General features: G+C 56.0%; 1 protein-coding gene across 5 annotated transcripts in view; it reads left to right on the top strand.

Moving 5' to 3' along the window:
• Window positions 1-20,988, top strand: part of SH3BGRL (SH3 domain binding glutamate rich protein like) — a 223,412-nt gene that overhangs the window by 196,264 nt on the left and 6,160 nt on the right. Inside the window, exons 2-4 of one of the 5 annotated variants that reach the window (XM_067004768.1) lie at window positions 279-327; window positions 17,397-17,582; window positions 20,547-20,627. In XM_067004768.1, the coding sequence (XP_066860869.1) occupies window positions 283-327; window positions 17,397-17,582; window positions 20,547-20,627 (312 nt within the window). In that variant the 5' untranslated portion in view covers window positions 279-282. Of the gene's footprint in view, window positions 1-140; window positions 328-867; window positions 919-5,005; window positions 5,533-6,648; window positions 6,697-17,396; window positions 17,583-20,546; window positions 20,628-20,988 lie in introns of those variants that run through there. The other 4 variants (XM_048076181.2, XM_013192221.3, XM_067004767.1 and 1 more) reach the window with 4 other exon arrangements.

The following is a 20,988-nucleotide window of genomic DNA, read 5'->3' as shown; positions in this document are numbered from 1 at the left end:
CCCTTTCTTTCTCCCCCCCCCTCCTTTTTTATTTATTTATTTATTTATTTTATTTTTGAAACCGTTTTCCCCTCTTCCGGGCCGGCTGGCGGTGACTGCCTCGGCGGCAGCCCAGTGAGAGCGGCGGGGCGAGGCGGGGCGAGGCGCAGCCTCCTCCCTCCCTTCCCCTCCCTGCCTCCCTCCCTGCCTGCCTCCGGCTCGGCTCGGCTCGGCTCGGCTCGGCTCCTCACCTCGCCTCACACACCCACCCGCCCGGCGCCGCCTCGCCCCCCCCCCCCCAGCATGGTTATCAAGGTCTACATCGCCTCCTCCTCCGGCTCCACGGCGGTAAGGGGCGAGCCGGGGAACTTGTGAGGCGGCCGGGGCCCTGCGGGGCTGGGGAGGGGGGCGCGGTGCGGGACCCGGAGCGCCCAGCCCCGGGGCGGGGGGGGAGCCGTGCTTGCAGCCGCCGGCCCCGCGTGTCCGCCGGGGCTCCTGCCCCCCTCAGCGGGTGCGGGAGGGCAGCACGCCGCCGCTCCTGCCGTGTTGCCGAAGTTGATGGCCGAGTTGTGGCGCCCGGCTCGGTTCCGGTGGCCGCTCCGCCGTGTGTCGGGTGATGAACCGCGGCCGGGAGCCGGGCCGGGCACCGGTGGGCCGGCACCGGGTTGTGCTGCCGGCAGGGCTCGGCCAGAAGGCTGTGTGTGTGTCTGTGTGTGTCTGTGTGTCTGTGTCTGTGTCTGTGTGTCCCCTCCCAGAGCAAGGCGAACAAAAAAAGTGCGAGTCTGCGCCTGGGGCCGGACCCGGCTCAGCGGCAGCGCCCTGAAGATTGCCAGATTTCTGTGAGGAAGATGCTTCGAGCCTAAAATCCCGGGGGGGGGGGGGGGGTTGTCGCGTTTAGTGTGAATGTCGAAGAGACGTGCAGGATGCCAAAGAATACAGGTAGTGGTCGGAGACTTCTGCTGCACGTAGGTAGGGGCTAAGCCGCCGGCTTCGTGGTGCCCTTCCGTGTCAGCCTGCTGGAGGTGCGGGGTCCCCAGCTGCCAGAGGCCGGTGACAGCCAGGAGGAAGAAAAAACCCTGCCCCTTGCACTGAATTCTCCTTCCCCCGTCAGCACAGCTGCAGATCTCCAGTCCTCAGCAGCAAAAGCAGCCGGCGGTGAGCTGTGCGGCTGGAGGCTGTGACGGGGGCGAGCCCGCGTTGGGCTCCGCTGCTGGGGGAGAGGAGCAGACACGCGTCCCTCGGGCGTCCCCGCGCTGCCCCTCTCCCCCCGTCATTTTTGGGGGCCTCGGTGCTGCTCCTGACATCGACACGCTGACGCCGGTGACGGAAAGCTGATGATTGTCCGACGCCGGTCTTGAAAGTGCCTTGAAATCCTGAGTGGCTCATTTATGAGGGGGGGATCGAAAGGAATTTCTGCTGGCTTCTCGCAAAATTATCAGCGAGAAGGAAAGAAGCAGTCATTAGCAAACTGGAAATGTAATTCGTCCTTTCTAATACAGCTGTTAATAGGTTTCCAGTTGACGAACTCTGTTGCTGTAGATTCTTATCGGTGACCTCTTAATGGCAGTTATTGATTTTGGGTTTGCGTAGCGACACTAAGCTCCAGGGATACAGCCACTGATCTTGACTACATTTACCTGGTTTTAAATGAGGCCTTTAATTATTTGCTAAGTGGTATCTGCCATGGTGTTTTGTCTGCGTGGATTGTGCGTGTCACGAGACTCAGTGCTAACATCCCCCTCCCTGCCTTTTAGGGTCCCTCGTGCATCCTTGCCGGTGGAATTTGGATATTAGCATTGGCGTGGTCTGTTTGTATGAAATGTAAGCAAAACATACGCGTAATTGTGTTTTATTACATATGTGTGCCCAAGGCCAGGTCCAAGGCGAGTACAGCTGAAGTGGTGTCGCGGTAATGAGCAGGACTTGCACGTTCTCGGTTTACTCAGCACACCAAGGGTGTTTCTGTTGGCAGGGCTCGAGCGTACCTCACCGGGTGGCTGTTTTCTTTCTGGTATAAGAATTTTAATTGATGCTTCAACTTAAAGCAGAACAGAGAGGCACCTCGCTGAAGGGAAAGTTTGAGCGTTCGCCTGAAAGGTGCCCGATGGGAATCAGTCGTTTTCCTGCCCCTTAAAACAAGCCGCTGGTGAGAGGGGCTGTGCCCGGAGGCCAGAGGAGCCTTACCGGGTGCTGAACGTGAAATAATCCACTTGGGGAATGGAAAATCCTCATCAGTTTGCTGCAGAGGGGTGGAACTGAGTCAAAGTCGTTTCCAGCGCAGCGACTGAACTGGGTAACGTCAGCCCTGCCAGGCGGCCCTCACTCCTGCTACGATGGCTCTGCACCGCCAGCAGCACCCGACGTGGGGTTACTTCGGTTTTTGGAAAGGTAAAATTGCTGGAGTAAAAGCAAACCGGCAATAAGTATGAAAGCGCCTCCTTCCTAGAAAATGACTGCGTGGTTTCTGTACGTTGGTGGAGCTTTCGTGGGGCTCTGGGAAGCGTTATCTCCCACCGGAGGGGAAGGGCGTTGCGGCTGCTTCGCACCTTGCAGCCTCAGGCTGTGAGTCTTGGAGGGTGCCCAAATTTTGTGGTCTTTTATTGGCAAAGGAATACTTTGTTCTGCAGGATAATTTTCCATATCACATTGCATAAAATGTTTCCCCGAGGCGCCCTTCTCCATAATGTTTATATTCAATAGCATGTATCTGTGAGGGGAATTTGCTATAGGATGTTCGTGTCTAAGCAAAGGCGCCTCAGAGTAGATTTCAAGGGATTTCTGGTGAAGCACGCCTGGCCGTTAATTCCTCTGTGCCTGTGTTGTGCGGCGTCTCATCACGGGTGGTGCTGTGCGAAGTGTGACTGAGCTGCCCGGTTTCCAGCGCCAGGAGTTAGTAAGTACACGGCCTTATCTCTGCTGTGCTTCGCCGGCTGCAAAGCCCGGGGTTTGTGTTTGCTCGTGGGTTTTGCTTTATAGCCCGGGTGGTGAAGGTAAAGGTGACTGTGTGTGGTGTGGTTTGTCGCTGTGCTTCTCAGAGGTAAAGATAACCGAATGTACCGAAAGTTTATCATTAAGGGCTCAGGCAAGATGTTATAACTGCAGTCCTGCTCCGGCCTGCTGTTTGGATTTCGCCCAGGAAATCAGAGCGTCGTGGTTACAGCTCAGTTGAAGGCTGAATTTGGAAGTCCCGAAGCAGCAGATGCCCTTTTCCTTCGCTCTTCCTCCGTGTGGACTCTGTGCCGGTGAGCCCCAGGCCGGGGCGAAGCAGCACGGCTGGCTGGAATTGTGGCGAGGAGCTGCAGGCACCGGCCGCGGGGGTCCAGGGCCATCCGGGAGCCTCGCCGAGGGACACACAGCCCAAGTGAGCAGCGCTCCTCAGTGCGAGGCGGTGTTGGAGGCCACGAACGCGAAATGGCAGCCGCAAATGCCACATTCAGGGGCGCCCAAGCGTTGACTCGAGCGGGGACTGCGCAGGCTGGGAGGCTGAATTTGGCTACGGGCTTCTGTTCAAATCCTCTAAGAGGCGAAAGGAGGAGAGGCCGGGGAGTAATTGCCACTCCTGCTCCGGGAAGAAGGATGCGGGGAGTGAAGAGGCTGAATTGCTCTGGTCTGTGATTTACTCCGTTGGCATTTAGGTACTTCGTTCTGTTTGGGGAGGACGTTGCTCCGGCTTCCCTGCAGCACCAGGAGAACTTGCGCGCGCCTTGCCGAAGGCAGCCGGACTGCCGCTTCTGTCGATGCCCTGCGGGAAGGAGGCAGCTGTTTAAATTCTTCTCGGGCCCGCGAGCCCTCATTTGTTGCCAGCAACTGCACCAGTTGCCACCAGAGGATTTGAGAGCACCGGTGCCCCGGTGTGAGCCGCGGCGGCGTGCGGGAAGCCCCCGCGTGTTTGGATGGTGTGCGGCTCCGGATCCGGCCCCTGGCACATCTCAGGCTCCCGCTGGTCGGGGGTGGCTTACAGAGGAGAGGAAGTCTGAGTTTATTTTTTCGTTTGCAGAGTCAGGGATGGGAGGGTTTGGGGCTTGGTGTTTCTTTTGTGCCGTTTTCTTGTTCGGGAAGGGGTCTGGGTCCCCTCCCCGCCCGCCAGGAAGCGCAGAGGAAGGCAGCCTGCGCTCTGCCGTGCAGACACTTGCTAGCCGTGACGCCTACTCTTCTTCTCCCCTCCCCAGAAGCACCTTCTGGTGGTGCCATGGATGTGCAGCTGGCAGCGAGCGCCTTCGAGAGCGCTTTGGGCTGGGACTGAGGCAGAGCGGCTCGGAGGCGGAATGAGCGGGGCTGTCTGTGCCCACCTGCTCTCTCCCTCCTTGTCTGCAGCAGCTCGGGGCTTTGCAAGGGCTGGCGAGGCTGCTCCCTGCTTCTGCGGCAATCCCCCAAAAGTGACAAACGGAGCTGGCTCCGTGCAAGCAGCCTCGGGGATATCCAGTGATAACCAAACTTCCTCTCTCCCGCTCTCTCTCCAGAACGAGACTTGTTCTGAGCTCGAGCTCTCGGGGTGGAAGACACGATACGTAACATGAATCCAGCGAGACGGCCGGGGTGCCTTCCATCTGTCTCGTGGCTGTCCCGTTTTTTGTATCATTGTTCCCAACTCTAGATAAGTCGAATGTTTTTTCTTAAAATACAGCTTTCAAGCCCTTAGCAGAGCCAAAGATTAAATCGGTTGCAGTTGTTGCCAAAGTTTGAATGGATCGGAATAAAAAAACGTTCTACCGTGCTTAAATGCAGGCGGTTCCTGGGATGACGCCCCACAGCTGCACCTGGCAGGGGTTTTGTTAGGACTGCCTGCCGGCTGTGTCTGCAGCCACCCCGGTGCTTATCCCCAGGCAGGGGGTCAGGATTTGTCCCCCCCGTGCTGCTGGAGCAGGAAGGGCCGGCCCGGGACGGAGGCTGAGCACCCTCACCTTGCACCGTTTGCCCCAGCGCCCGGCTCCCCCCAGGCGCATCCGTGCAGCGCCAGGTCCGTGCTCAGCACCTCTGCAGCGTCTGCAGAGCCGAGCAAGGAAGTCCTCCTGTCTCGAGGCATTAAAGTTACGTGCAGAAGATTCCTGTAGAACTGGCACGCGTGTAACGAGGGGAGGATGCCAAAACCAAGAGCCTCTGCAAGGCTATTATTAACGCTCGTTCCTCCCAGGGAAAGAGGGAGCGGGGAAAGAGGAGACAAACGGAACCAGGCGCACATCGATAGGTATCAGCTGTTCAGGCTCAAGGCAGAACTAAAATAGTGCCTTTGTGATAAAGAGAAGGGCTGAGGATGAGGGGCTTCCCATCTCGGCAAGAGGGACGGGAGCTCTGCGGTTTGGAGCAGCTGAAGGGGCTCCGTGTGCCCCACGCCGCTCCTACCCACACAGCAAAGCACAGCTACGTTTCTGTAGCCCCGGCCACATTCAGTCTGCGATTCAATGTCAAGCACCTTTGCTCATCAGATGCTTCCTCAAGCCTGAGAGAGTTTTAATTGTAATGCTGCTCTTGTTTGCTCCGGAGGAAGCCTCGGTCCAGGAGCACATCCTCGTCAGGGCAGCACGGCAGGAGGCTGTCACGCCTCAGCTTCAGAAGGTGGGAAGGGGACGTTCAAGCTACCAGAAGAGAACGTAAAGGAAGGGTCAGCGTCAAGCTGCAGCCCGAGGCAGAGCTGATGCTGTCTGAGTGCAGCTGAGGCCGTCTTTGGTTCCCGCTTACAGCTTGTTGTTGGGCTCGGATTTCCCCGTGAGGAGTGGATGTGGTGATTTCTTTAATTAGATATCTGAAGGATAATTTTATTTGGGCTCCTTTCGCACGCGTGAGTACTGCCATGCCTTAAATTCTGAAGGCGCTCAAGCGTGAAATTGTAAGTATTACCTGTCAAGGGATTTGCTGTTTGAGGTGCGGTGGAGCCAGGGCAAAGAGAGGAGCCAAAGGCAGCCGGATTTCCAGAGAGAAACTCAGCTGCTGGGGGATAAGAGGGAAGGACTTTTCTTGGCTTGCATGATCGATTACACTTCAGTGATATAAAGCGGATAATGATTGAGAGTTTGTGACTTGCAGGCAGCTCGTGCAGCACACAGGAGTTACGAGGAGGATCTCACGGAGGTCTGTGCGGGTCGGCATAGTCCCAGGCGACCCGGAGAGACACGAGAAAGGTGACGGAGGTGTGAGCAGCCCACCGAAGGAGGCACCGGTGGGAAGGAACAACCTGTGCGGGGCTCGAAGCTGGTTACAAAATCCTGGTATAAACAGCAGGCGAAATGTCGGGAATTCTTGGGACCGGGGAGAGCAAAGTTAAAACAGTAGCGCTGTACGGATCTGTGGCGGGTCTGTGTCTTTGTTAGGCCGGGACGATCGCCACGAGCAGTGTGCCAACGCCAGAAGAGATGCTGGGGAGCGTGAAGTGAGCGCTGCACGAGGACAGCCAAATAAGGTGGAGTTCCGTGGCAGAGAGAGGGGGCTGAAAAAGCACAGAAAGAGAGAAAAACCACGTCCGGCGTGGAGAGAACGAAGAGGAAGCGGTTGCCGGTGACTCCTCGCAGCACAACAACGGGGGGAGAGCGGGGAGAAGCTGGGTGCCTCCTTTGGCAGCGTGCAGCTCGGCAGAGAAACGCCGTGCCAGAGGGCGTTGCGTGTGGCGAAAAGCGCACAGGTTCAGGAAGCAGCGAGACAAATGGAGGGGGAAAACAAATCTGTGAAGGGCTGTTAGGGCGGTTAAAGATCATGACTGCACCTCTGACTCAGAGCTGCGTGTTGGTGAGCCTGGGAGAGGGCAACGTGGGGTAGTGCTGCGTGCTCACTCCTTCGGCGTGCTCCCCCCTGGAGCCTGTGGCTGGTGGAGGCAGGACGCTGGGGAGGACGAGCGCTGGATCTGACCCAGCAGAGCTGTTCTGCGCTTGGACGAGCCTGGCTCTGCTCCCAAAATTATGTTAGCAGTTTGCACTGAAAATATGTGAGACCGTGTTGTCCGGGGGAAAAAATGTTTGATGGAGAAGAAAAGCGTGTGTGTGTGTTGGGGATTTTTTTGGTTTGTTTTTAATTTGGTGTTTACTACAAATACCTGCAGCTCTAGCAGCGTTAGCAGGCTTTGTAACCAGAAGTTTCCTTCGAAATGTAAACGGGTTGCGGATCTGTTTTGCATTCAGGCATACCGACGCGATTAGGATCTTACCTCTGCTTCGCAGACTCAGATGCTTTGAGAGGCTGCAGACATGGGAGGAACTTTTAACTGTATTTGTCCCCTGTATCTTAGAAACCAGGAAGAAAATAGCAGAGGTTTAATAATAATTCTCCTCTTGCTTTCCTTCTGAGCAGCTGCAGTTCAGCGCAGGGCTGTCAGACGTGTCACAGGAAGCTGTTGGCTACGCGGTAGCAGCGGGCAGACACCGAAATGTCAACATTTGGGCACTGAAAGACTTTGCACAGGGAAGCTTTGTCGTTAGGTCTCCTATTTAACATCGTAATGAAGTCCTCCGAGGGCTCCAGGTCGGGGCTGGGGTGTTTGGTACGCAGGAAACAGAAGGGATTGATGCCACAGACAGGTGACTCCTGAACATCGTGGCTTTGCAGCACGAGCAGCAGACGCTGATACACATCACGTTTAGGCCCGGACAGTAAGGCAGATTTATCAGAACCCCTGCTGCCGTAGGTCGAAAGGAATTGGCGAAGCCCAGTGTAAACAGCAAGCAGGCAGCCCCCAGGGAAAACACTAATGGTTTTCACATAAAGCCCCGGTTTTATGAGACTCGTGGTTTCCAGGCAGGTTTAAACAGCGCATCTTGTGTTCACCTCGCGGGATGAACCTTTGGCAGCGGGAACGTCGCTGGGAGCTTTGCCACGGACTGCAGCAGGGCAAGGTTTTACTGAGGAAATCCTTAATGCCGCTTGTTTAAGATCGCTCCTGCGTGCGTGGTGCGAGGCTGCTCGGCCAGAGCAGCTGGCGGAGAGGGCCAGGAACAGGTAACTCTCGGTAACTCAAAATACATCCCAAAGCTTTCTCGGGGGACGTGGATGGAAGTGAAGTTGCACTGAAGCTGATTTATGGATAATAGGTGTAGGGTTTGTTTTTTTTCCCTAGGCAGGAAATACAATATTTATAAGTAAAAAAGGAGGCACAAAATAAAAAGGGGCAGGTTTGCAAACTCGCTTGTTAGCGACCTGATAATTCCGATTAGGAACTGCAATTCTTTCCCACCCCGCAGCGCAGATAAGCACCTCATGGTTCTGCTGGCTAACTCCGTGAGACCTCTGGACTCGAGCAGCCTTCCTCTAAATTTCTGTTTCCTTTCACCGCGTTAAAGTGTGTCGGGAGGCGGCCGAAGGACTCCGCTTCTCCTGCAGGGGACCGAGGTTTGAGTTGCACGCGCTGTGAAAAGCTCAGAGGAGGTCCTGAAAGCTCTGCTGGGGGATGCTCGCTGCAGGAATTGACACCTGTACGAACCGAGGAGCAGCTGGATCCACGGCTGGGTCTTTTGTGGGACCAGGATTAGCAGCGTGGAGGGTGCTAGGACAGCCGTCGTCCTGCCGGCAGCCCAGCATGAGGCTGAACACGAGGGGAATGCAGCTCGCTTGGCTGCTCGCCCGGGCGTGGAGAGCTCCGTCCTCCGGCATGCAGCAGCTGGGGGACTCGGCCTTTCAGAAAATAAAACGCAGTTTGTGTTTGTCTTAGGGCTCGGTCGTGGTATGCGAACGCTAGCTTGCACGGAGGCAGGAGGAAGCCCGTGGTTTTTGAAAAGCAAGAGAAGACGACAGCAGGGTGATGAGAGTGAACCCAACACGACGCCGGACGTCGCGGGAGGCTGTGGGGTGGCCCCGGTGGTGGTGTGAGCAGCGCCATGCCCTGCCCGTGGGGTGGGGTGGGTGGTGGCAGCTCCCGGTGGCTGTGGGTGGGAAGAGCTGTGGGGAAGGACCTCACTGTAATGGAAAAACGTGCTGTTCCTGGAATTCCCGACTCCAGGATGTCACCCGAGGGGTGCCCCGCAGAGCAAAGCCCCACGCCAGCCTTCAGGGCCGAGGCAGCAGGGGCTGGGCAGTGCTGCTGCTCCTGGCGGGCAGAGGGCAGCTCTTGGGAGCTTTCTGTTATGGTAGGTGGGTATTCTTGATTAGGAAAAAAAAAGCTTCCTTCTCTTCGGATAATTTATTTGGTTTGGTGTTAGCCTCGCAGTCATCCGAAAGACTTCTGCTAAATGGCGCCTCTGGTGTGTGAGTTCTTCGAGGGCGGAAGGTGATACGGAGCAGGAGCACCTGGGTGTCGAGCAGGATCCCCGGGTCGTACCGTATTTCTTCTCAAAGCAAGTTTTATTTAAAGGTAATGAATACCTGGCAGTACAAAGGCAGCGAAACGGCAATTAATGCTGTAAACCTTCGGCCTGGTCAGTTAATTTAGTCTCTCCGTGTGCTAAAGCAACCCCCAGCCTGCAGCCTCGTGCCGCTGTGGTGCGGGGCGACCTGGGGCTGCCCCCAGCTGCCTCCCCAGCAGCCACCAGCCAGGTGCTGGCAGGCAGAAGAGACCCGGCCTTCGGGGCAGGATGACGTGTGACCACCGCTGGTTTTCTTCGGCTCTAATTGCTGCCCTTCATGCTCGCCTACGGCCTGTCCTGGAGCCCCTGTACGGCAAGGAAGACAAAGGAGGAATCGTCTTGGCCTGGAGCGAGGTGGGCTGAAAGAAGCAGGCTCAGAGGCGGACAGCGGTGGGGAGATCCGGCTTTGCAGGGCTCGAGCTCTTTGTACAGTTCCTGGAGCAGACAGTCGGGTTTGCGAAGGCACCCGCAATGCCTTTTCCCCCTTCTGTCTTGGCCACGGGGAGAACTTTCAAGCACCTCGGTATTTGTTGTGTTCTGGGGAGTTTTCAGCTGTTCGCGTGGTGCTCAGCCTGACTGGCTGGCTGATCGGTCGTGTGTGTGTTAAGCTGCCTTGTGGTCAACGTTTAAAGCCTGTCTGCGAGGCTGGGCTGGGCTTTGTTTGGTCCTGGTGGTAGGAACAGCCAGAAATGATCCCTCACGCAAATACCGAAGCAAACAAGTGATTTGGAAAAGTGAAATTACTGCGAACAGCTTAGGGGCGGACGCTGCGAGGTGCAAAAGGTGCCCCCACAGTTACCCGAGGAGTCTGTGGCAGGGGTGGCCTACCCTGAAGAGCTTTATAGCTCCTCCGCCCTGCCAAACCTCCTCCTGGCTGAGGACGTGCCACGAGTCCTCACGGGTCCACGTAACCGCGGGGCTGAGGTCGTGCCGCGGCTCCCGCCTCGTTAATGGCCAGCCGGCATAATGGGGCCTGTATTGCCGCGGTAGGAGGCTCGCTCTCTGTTGGTTTTGGAGCAGGCGAGCAGCTTTCAGGCTCGGGAGAGTCAAATGCCACAAAACCGGCTGAGAAAATTGCCAGAGGTCAGTTGATGTCGTGCTGCAATAGCAGCTTGGAGTGAGCGTGAGGACGGCACCTCGTGGTGTGAGGACGGTGCCAGCGCAGGGCCGTGCCTCTGCAGCTCGTCCCCGCTTCTTCAGGCTCTCATCCGAAGCAAAGCTCAGGCCTGCAGGGTACGGGTAAGGTGATCCTCCCTCCTCTCCAAACCCCGCAGCTCCTGTCCCCAGGGTGATCCCCGCACAGCCTACCTGGGGCTCCACGGCCTTGAACTAGGGAAAACGTCTTCAAAAAAGCGAAACACGTGAGAGAAATGCGTGCGAATTGTAGCACCGTAAGCCAATTCGTATTTGTGGTGAATCCTTGCAGTAACGTTTTGCATTACTTCTCTTCTCGGAGTGCTCCAGCGGGCTGCGGCTGCCCCAGAGCGGGGTGTTTGGCATCCTGACTTCCACACCGCTTCCATTTGGCACTTAGCAGAATTAACAGGGGCCTCTAAAGCAAACGCCGGAGGGATGCTTTTCCTTTTTTTGGTGAGGAAACAGATATCCTGATCCTGACTAAAGAGAGGGGGTTGGAGCCAGGAGGTTGCATCTCATCTGCTCGGCCACCCAGACTGTCTGCTTCTGTGCGGGTTGTGCCTCGGGCCGGTGGGCTCGTGGCGAGCTGGACCCTTGGGCAAGACCAACCGGGAGCTGCTGCTGTGGTGCGTGGGCTTTGGTGGTCTGGGGAACGTGAGAAAAGCAGCCAAAACCACCAGGGGGGCAGCAGGTATGGGGGAGAGTTGAAGGAGCGTGCACGATGTCGCCCTGCTTTTCACTGGGGCCAAGAAAGAGAAGAAAGATTTGCTTCTGATTTTGGTGGCTTCAGCAGGAGCCGAGTCTGGTTTTCACCTGACGAAGCTCATTTCCATGCCCCGGAGCGGAATCTGACGTTGATTAAATGGGACTTTTATAGATTATCTTCAGGTCTTGGCGGTGGTGAGATGTTCTGCGTGTTGGAAATGCAGGAGCACCCCAACAGCCCCTTGAGAAGCAGGTGTAAAGGGATGAACGGACTCTCGCCCTGCCCTCCCAGGTGCCTGGATGTTATTTGTTAAGAGCCGAATTCGGCTTGGGACGTAACGCAGCATTAATCCTTCAGGTGCCTTCACAGAAAGTAAGCTTAAAACACATTAAAAAGTAATCAGGCCTTCATTAGGCAGCGCGGCTGCAGCTGCTCGCCAGGAGCCGCGGGGATATAAATAAGGAAATGTTGCTCGGCCTCGCGCTTGACTGATGGGCAGAGGGATCTGCTTTTGGCCGCCGCGGGAGGAAAGCGGCCGAGCAGATCTCTGATGTGGGGCAGCCGGTGGGTTGTGACGCCTTTAGGGCGTTTCGGTAACTTTTCCAGCCTGACCGCAGCAGAGCTCGGTGCAACGGGCTGTTGTGCGTCAGAGCGCCGCGGCCTCTTCACTCGGAGTTCCTTGATGTGGGATGGAGCAGAGTTTCAGGCCTCGGGTTATTGAACGAGTGCGCTCAAAATGGCATTGTAATCCCTAAAAGCAGCTCTTATTTTTGTTCTCGTGAGTCAGCTTTTCCCTTTATGTAACTTCCCACAGCTTCTGGAGCACGTTGCGGTCCGCTTTTGGGCGGCGCAGGCCTTGCCCTCCGCTCAGGTGGGCGGCTCCGGGGCACGCCGCGCCGCGAGCAGACCGTGTGCTTCCCGAAGCGATGCAGCCTTCAGGCTGGGCTGCAAAAAGCTTTCGCCAGCCTGGATCCTTCCCCTAACGCCACCCTGAGCGGCGGCTTTGCGTCCTTTCAGCCCTGGGCTTTTTCCTGAGTGTCCACAGGCGTGGAGCAGGAGCCTGGCTGCTGCCCGAGCCCTGTGGGGCAGGGGACACCCGGGGGTGAGAGCTGTGCCCACGCCAGCAGCTTTTAAAGCCGCTGGGGGCATCCCAGCGCAAGGCGAAGCCGCTGGGGAGCTGTGCAGGACGGGTGCTGATGTGCCACGTGCGGTCCCGGAGGGAGAGAGTGAGTACAGAGAGAGCCCGTCTGGACACAGCCTCATTTCTGGAGGGGAAAAAAACAAACAAAACAAAAAGAAGCACGAGTACAGTATGAGCTTTTCCAGCCCCTTGTGTTCGGTTTGGGTCACGTAAGTTCGTGGTGGTTTTAGGGTGTTTGTCCTCGTCGTTCCTCGCAGACCAGAAGCCCGGCGCTGCGAAAGCCAACGATGGCCTTGCCGCGTGTCGCGCGTGCCTTAAAATAGTCAGACAAAGAAGTGGTCGGAGCTTCGCGATGATAATTGCCCAGGCCTAAAAATAGGCGGATGTCCTACCAGGCAGAGGGAAGTGAGAGAGGCACCCACGGACGTCCTGCAGAGCTCTGAACAGGCCCTTCGGTGCTGCAGCTGCCTTCTACCCTTTGGCCTCAGCTTACAGCGATGGTGACCGCCAGCACCGCCAGAGCTGGCGCCTCTGAAGTTTAAGGTGGTAAGGGGAAAAAAATCCGGCTTGTTTGTGTGAACGGAAACCACGCAGCTTGTATACAAACACCTGGGTCCTTGAATGTTACAGCAGAACCACGGAAAGCTCTGATGGAGCCCAGGAAGGAGCCCGCTCAGAGGCGTGCTGTCGTGCTGTGGTGCCCTGGCTGTGGGGTGCGAGCTTCGTGGGGCCGGCAGGAGCCCCTGGCCTCAAAATGCTGCGGGGAGCTGCCTGCAAGGTACCGGGAGCTGAAATCCCCGCTCTGCCTGCAGCTGATTTCCAAGCATCAGCTTCTGCGCCAGCGGCCTGGATGAGGAGGGCGTTATCGTCAGAAACGTGAAAAAAACAGCATGCAAAAAACAAAGAACACGTGTTTTTTTTTAAAATCCCAAGAAGCGGCCGCGAATAGCAGTTGTGTTACCGCAGGCACGCGAGGAGGGAGAAGCCGCCGCTGCCGCTGGACATATTTAGCCTGCCGTCTGCGCCGCGGGCTGGGAATGCGAGGCCGGGGCAGGGCAGCTCGGCCCCTGGCAGCCCGGCGGGGCTCCCTGCGGCTCGCTGCTGTGCCTTGGCACCGGCACGGCCTTCCCGGGGCCGCCCCGCGCCCCAAAAGCACGGCGCTTCGGGGGGTCGCCGCCCGGGCTGCGGGGAGCGAAAGGATGCGCTGCTGGCCGCTGCTTGCCGGCATCGTCTGGCGCTGGGCTCGCCCCGTTCGGGGCTCAGATCGGAGCTGAGCCACCTTCAGAAGGCTTTTAAAGCAGTTTTTGTCTTTAAGCTAAACTCGGGGTTCGCTCTGCTGTCCCCGTTCTCCCTTCTCCCGGTGCTGCTTTGAAAAGCGAAATGAAACAACGGGGAAGCTCTCGCCTGTGGGCTGGGAGGAGGGCACATCAGGCACACGTTCGGTGTGAGGGACGAGTTGTACCTTTGCAAAACAAAATCCGTGTTTTTCCCCTGCATGAAAGTGAGGATGCGGGGCCCCCGGGAATGCCCCACGCCGTGTGCCAGAGCCGCCCGCCGGGTGAGTGCAGCTGCAGAGCTCAGGCTGCGGGCTCTGAGGCTTCCAGGGGCCAGAAATAGACTTCCAAAACACATCTCTTGTCCAACGGGGAATTTATTTATAAACTGAAGAAATAACGAGGCCTAAAAACAAAACCCTTCTTGGCCAGCAGCGCAGACTGGGCTATTCTTTTCTACGCCTGTGCCTACGTACGCCAAACAAGAAATGTCTTTGAAGCCCTTTACAGGAACACATTTAAACAAGGGTTTCCTTGCAGCGGGGCAGCGCAGGGAGGCGGGCTGGGGCACGGGCAGCTCGCAGGACCCCGAGCAGCACCCCCTGCCCTCCAGCTGGTCCTGAACCACCGAGCTGCCCTGCTCCTACGGGACCTGCTCCGGGGAAGGTTTCGGCAATCCCGGCAGCTTGACGTCGTTTTCTTGCACTGCCGCAGGTGCTGGGATTGCTCTGGTCGAAGGGCTCGTCCCGGCAGCGCATCGGCGCCTTACCCAGCGCTGTCAGATGCCTGCTGCTCGGGGCAAGTTGCTTCGAGTGGAATCGCTTCCTTGGAAGTGAGCTCAAATAACGGGGACGGGTTTTTACTATAGTTGGAAGTGTTTGCTAAAACAAACGGAGAGCCTTGGATTGCAAATCGATACGCGTGTAGGTTAGCCTTGGTGAGAGAACACTAGATATTGGCGCTCTTTTTTTTTTTTTTATATTATTATTATTAGAAAAGATTTGAAGGAGAAAAACCATTTTGAGTCAGAAGTGCCATAGCGTTGTGTGGGAAGTGCTCTGCCCATTGTGGGGCTGAAGCTCCATTTTTGATGGATACGATTTGTTGCCCAGCATCACCCACCCCTGCTCCTGACAGCTTTGACGTGGTTTCTCCTATGTTACTGCTGTCGTCCAGGGGTGCAGCTGCATCCTGGAACAGAAAATTAACTTCTGGTGTGGATTCGAAGGAGGGACAATACTCGTTCACGATCCTAGCTGCTTGCTCTCGTGGTGTTATTTTCTGCACGTTCTCTGTTGAAAGGCTGATGTTTCATGGCTGCCTTCTAACTGGAAAGGAAGAGAACCTTGAAACGTGAGAATTTCTCTTAAAAACAAACCTGCTGGAACCACGAGCTTCCGATCTTGCTTGTGAAGGTTTTGTATGCAGAAGATTGCAGGTCTGGGGTACAAGTTTGCTTAACCTCCGGTCGCTTTCCGTAAAGCCGTTTCTCTTCGTGGAGCAGACGCTGAAGCCAAACCCGAGCGAACACAGATTAATTTGGCTGAACGTTTCCTTTCAGCGTTGGGCCAGAACGGCTGCAGATGCGGCAGTTGTTCGAGCAACACCAGGAGCAGTGTCTGGAAGCGCGCTGAGCGGTGCCCGTGCCCGGTTAGGAGCTCCCAGGGCTTTTTTGGGAGGCCGGAGGGAGCTGCCTGTCGGTGAGCACCCCCTGAAGGTCGGGCCCGTCCTCCCTCCTCGCTCCTTCCCAACCTCAGGCGGCAGGAACCAGCTCCCAGGCTCCTGTCCTCGGGGCAGCGCCTGCCCTGTCCGGCGAGACAAAGCACCCCGGGGCGGCAGCAGCGTCTGCGGCTCTGTTTCGGGCGCTTCCCTCCCAGCGCCTGAGATTAACGCGGGTTTTCTAAACAAAATCGCGTAGAGCAGGGCCGTCTGGCAGCCCCGTGGACTGTCCCACCCAGCATCGGGGGCCATGTTTCTGGAGCTTTTAATGCTCTGTGCGAAGAACCGGGAGGAAGGCGGTGCCTCTGAAACCTCCGACTCATTTCTTTCTTTGGCCAAAAGCCTGCGGTTTCAGAGCAACGCTCCCCGTGTACCGGCACCCATTCCTTTTCCTTCCAGGGCATTCCCACCACCACGGAGGGAGGATTACCTCCCTTGACCATAGGCAGGAACCAAAATGCCGCATTTGCCTCCCGCACGGTGCCTTTTCTGGCAGGATAAGCACAAGGCCCTCTCCAGCAGCTGCTGCCGGGCAAGCCAAGAGGGCTGTCGGCCACAGCCACGAAGCGCGGACCCCATCGCGCTACCTGCCGCTGAACAAACAGCTCCGGCAAGCCGGGAGGTTTTTTTTTGCAAGTTAAAGAACTGAGACTAATGGGATCTGGCTTCATCTGTAATTTGCAGCTGGTGGGAAACGGTTAATTAAAGGGTAATTAGGTGGGGAGGAAGAAGCCTCCGTTTATTCCCAGGTGGGCCCGTGGCCTTGAATGCCGGCTGCCGGCGGAGCAGTTTACAATTGCAGGAACCTTTCCCGTATGCCAGCCCTACGGAATAGCTGCTGAAGGAAGTGCTGCCTCCTTTCTCTTTGACCTTTATAACACGACGGAGGAAAACTTTCCCCTCCTGCTATGACCCGTGTTATTAAAGGCAAACGAGGAAGTCTCTTACCGGTGGATGCGAGCGTGCTGAGAAACGCTCTTGCGCACAGCCTGTAACACGAATGGCCTCCTCGGGGCGAGATTAACCTGGCCGATTTATTTATTTTTGGCCATGATTAAAAAAAAAAAAATTTGCTAATGTACAGCAACGTCACTCCGTTGGATCCTTCTGCTGAAGGGTGGGCACCCGAGACAAGCACACCAGCAGGGATTCATTGCCGCGGCTCCCGCACCCTGCACGAAGGGAGCTGGAGGGAGGTCGCTTGGTGCTGCACTGCGATAGATTCACAGGGATCTGCCTGCCCTGGTTCCTCACAGACCTCTCTGAAGGGAACAAGTTTCCCACGGAGTCCCATGTTTGCCTTGTTTCCCTGCATGCGCACGGTTATAATTTCCCTTATGGCGCTAAAGTCATGCAGAGGAAGACCAGAGCACAAGCAGAACGTCTCTGCACCAGGAAGTTAATAATTCACGTATGACAGTAATAAAAACCACCTTTCCTGTCCACGGCCAGCACAGGCTTTGTTTCACAGGTCCCGCTTCTCGCCCGGGTGCCGCGTGAGCACGCGGGGGACGAGCTGTGTCGGCGTGGGATCTCGCCCGAGAGCTCTCCTGCAGGCAGGTGAGGCCGTGGGGGCAGAGCTCGGCGGGTTCTTGTCCAGAGAGACAGGACCCAAAATTGCTTTGGGACCTGATTGCTGGCGAGACTCGGTGCGGTCTGTGTCGGGAAGCCCCGGGTTTGGCCGTGCAGACCCTTAAAGCTCACAGCACTGCCGTCTGTACAGGGGCAGCGCCCCTACCCCAGCCCGTTCGATCCTTTTGGAGACAGGTCAGGGGGTTTCCTGTGAAGAAACCCACCCTGTGAGCCTTGCTGGAGACCGGCCCTTCATTTAGGGAAGGGGTTGTTAAATCACTCTGCATTCAGCACCTGCATGGGGTTGCAGACTTCTTGAGATATACAAAGAAAAGGGCTTCTGCCTCCCCCGAGCCCCCAGCCCACCCGGCTGGTAGGGCTGTGCCTTCGCCACCTCCTTCAGGCCCGTGCTGTGTGTGTACATCACCCGCAGCCCCTCGCGTGGGGCTCTTTAGAAGATACTTATTTTTTTTCTGAGAATTTTCTTGAGTTTTCATTTTCAGCCGGTTTTGTACCCCCCTGTTTCTGCACTGAACCCCAGAATTGCAAAACCGGCAGCAGGGTTTGACTGATTTTGTTCGTTTCTCTCCCTCTCTTCTTTCTGACAGATTAAAAAGCAGCAACAAGATGTTTTAGGGTTCTTGGAGGCCAACAAAATTGAATTTGAGGAAAAGGACATCGCCGCCAACGAGGAGAATCGGAAATGGATGCGGGAGAACGTCCCGGAGGACAGCCGGCCCGCCAGCGGCAACCCGCTGCCGCCGCGGCTCTTCAACGACAGCCGGTACCTCGGGGTAAGGTTCGGCTCGGGCTGATTGTCACCTCCCCCTGTCCTCGTGCTGCCGTTTTGCAGCACTTTATAGAGATCTGGCAGCGTTGCAGCAACCTGCAGCAAGCTCAGAGAGCCGCTCTGCCTGCACGGGGCTTCGCGCGGGGATTTCGGATCGCTCCGGTCCCTTGTTCCTCTCCCAAAAGATGTGCTCCTATGAAGCGATGCCTCCCACGGCAATAGATGAGTTTTCTGATCCTTGGGATGAGTCTTTGGGTACTGCTTGCAAAGTGAAGCCCGTTGCGGTCCACTTACTGCAGTGCTTTGAAAAGATTAAAAATCATGTCGCGAATGCAGTTCCTGCCTGTAATTATTTTAATGCTTGATCGAAAGCATGCTGCCCTGCAGCACTTGTACTCAGCAGGCCATGCTCGAATGGTTATTAGATTAACCGTTAATTTTATTTTTAAAACTTGATATCTTCTGGAGAGAGCTCACAGTGTGCGTTGTTCTGGTGCTGTGGCTTTGTTTCTAAGTCGTTTCTAAGTCTGGTCCTGAGCTCAGAGCCTGAAATTCGGAGTCTGCCAGCTCTGAACCTTTGTGAGGTGATTCCATGGCCAGTGACAGGAGTGATTCGTAACGCACTGCCGTTTCCTGTGTGTCTGTAAGAAAAGCAGAACTTGAAATAGTGCCCACAGTGAGCTAATGTACCGCTTGGCTTGCAAACTGGTACTGATGGCTTGGACGTGGACAGAGCTTGGCGTGGAGTGACAAATGTAGCGATTAATGGCTGTCTGCAACCGAAAACAGAGAAGGGGCGAGTCATGAGGAGCTGAAAAGCTCTGTTCAATTATCTCTATCGAAAAAGAAAAAAAAATTAAAAAGGCAGAAATTTCTGTACAGGTAGGAAGTCCAGTTGTCAACGGTATCACCTTCCTCCCTTGGTACTCCAGAGCTGTAGGTATGCAAGCGATCACTGTGCAGTTGTTCCTGTTGCCGAAATTTCTGCTGCATTGCTGCAGGTGTGCAGCAGAGCCGGGCGCTGCCGCGCAGCCGTGTGGGACAGGGAGAGAAAAACCTTACGCTGCTAAGTTTGGATGCTTGCTTTTCAGAGATGCTCCTAACGGATCCCCGGCTGCAACCCGTGCGAGTTCTTTATGCCGTAATTTCAGGGAGAAGGGTATAGATGTTTCAGGCTGGTTCCTGCCGTGTGTTTATTTCATCCCCCCAGTTTTGGCAGGTGCCACTTTGACCTTTTGAAGTTTGGTGAATTGACGTAGCTGGGTCCAAGTTCCTACGGTTCAGCTTTCCGAAAGGCAGAAGTTGTTCTGAACCTCTTTACATCTTCGCTTGCTTCTCCTCAAGCATGGACTTCCTTGTTTGTCTCATCGGATGCGGTGGAACTGGCAGTGGTGGGGGCGAGCTGAGCGTCACCGGGCTGTGCGTGGCCGCACGGCAGGGCTGTGAGTGCAGGCGCCGTGTGTCAGCGAGCTGGCACAAACCCTGCCCCGTAGTCACAGGCATTCCTTTCCTGCTGGATGCTACAAAGCGGCCTGCTGAACTGTGCGCCGGCGAGATAAACACCCCCTTTGTTATCAAGCAGCCCCAGCGCATAGCAAGGGCTGTCACCAGAGGGGCTTCGGGAGGATTTAACACAGTCGTACGCGTTTGTATCAAACCGGCACCCGAATGCTCGGTGTGCAAACGGAGCAGGACTTTGACATCCCTGATCTCTGGGCTCCAGCGCTCGGTTCTCTCTACTTTCCTCTGTTCCGGCCGCACCGGCCCCTTCTGAGGGGCGCCCCAGCCCCGCACACGCCGCAGCTCCTGCAGCCCTTGCTGTTGCTCAGGCTTGCAGCAGGCATGCAGAGCGCCCTGCCCTCAGTGGCAGCTCCCTCCCCGACTTCAGCCCCTGACTGAGCCTGCTCCGAGCTGCTGCCTCCCCCGGGGATCTCTCTGCCAGGACTCCTGCAGCAAAACATTCCCCAGCAGAGCTGCGGAAAGCCCGTGCTGCTGCTCCAGTCAGAAGGGCAGAAAAGGGAAGACAGGGCAAATATGTGCTGAGTTTGGAAACTGGAGCTTGGGAAGTATGTGGTAACTCAGGCAGCAAGTGGACTTGCACAAACATTTTGGGCTCATTTGGTCAGTATTTGGCAACTGCTCTTGCTGAGCCACGCTGGGGTTTTTTTTGCTTGCTGTTTCCTCACTTAGCAGACAGCCAAGCTGTGCTGTTTGTAAACCATACCCAACTGCATTCTCTCTCACATACAAAAAAGTCAGAGAAGGGTACTTCTTATTCTTTCATTGCTTTCAGCTTAATTTTCTTGGGAGGTGGCCGTGTGCATATGTAGAGCAGCCACAATGCCTGTGTTAACACGGTGCCAGACAGCGAGAGGCAGAGCCGTGCACCTTTTCGCGAGGCTGATGCTCTGACTGGGCTGACGCTGCAGCAACCGCTGTACGTCTGCAGCACGTGAGTAGGACGGTTTTACAACAAGCAGGCTGCCCTGATTTCATTCGTTTGTGTAGGCTAATCATTAAGGGCAAAGCGTGATGAGAACAGGTATAATCCTAGTTTGCGAGTTTGAATTTAACTTCCAAGAGTCACTGTCCACGGTTGCACAGTCGCTGTTACCAATGAGTGACGGCAGCTGCGGACATCGGTGCCTGGCATCAGTTTCTGATGGCAAGGTGTGGGCTCAGCCTGGTCCTGGAGGAGGGCAGCCCAGGGATTGCTCTAGAGGCTGTCGCCTCGGGAGAGGCTGAAGCACCTCACAGCAGCACCTTGTTGCTGCAGATCCTGAAATTCCCAGCTCGCCGCTTTTCGGACAGTAAAACCCTGCGGTTTCAGCGATTTTGCATCAGGCCTCAGGAAGCAGTTTGCTCGGTGCGGGTTGGGTAACACAACAAATTGTGCTCCGATTATTTCTCAAAATTAACACTTCTGTCTTTTGTTTCCTTCCCCCTGTCCCTCAACCCCGTCATGAAGGATTACGAAGCCTTCTTCGAAGCTCGAGAGAATAACGCGGTGTATGCGTTTTTAGGCTTGACTGCGCCGCCTGGTTCAAAGGTAGGTGTGTACGTTCATCACAGTAAACCACAACCTACATTTTATACTTTGTTCTTTTCTGCTCCTGGCAGGATATTTCACAGGTTTCTGTGGTTGTCCCAGTGAATCTCCCTGCTGGCCTGATACTCAGTCTCCAGAGACCAGCTTTTAGGCTTCCACATCACAGCAACACGCTGTTGTTATGTGCTGGTTTATTTGGAGGATGCGCCGTTCCCTGGAGGTATCTTCCTCCCCCTCCTTCTACCAGAAAAACTCCGTGTTCAGTACTGATGTTCTTTTGGTATCCTCACTGTGGAGCCACCCTGCAGTTTTCCAAGTTAACAGAAAAGCTTTCATCGCTTTGGAAAAAAAGAGCTGGTTC

This window comes from Anser cygnoides, chromosome 13, assembly GCF_040182565.1.
Source record: "Anser cygnoides isolate HZ-2024a breed goose chromosome 13, Taihu_goose_T2T_genome, whole genome shotgun sequence".
Taxonomy (NCBI): domain Eukaryota; kingdom Metazoa; phylum Chordata; class Aves; order Anseriformes; family Anatidae; genus Anser; species Anser cygnoides.
This window is presented reverse-complemented; position numbering and strand designations above follow the sequence as displayed.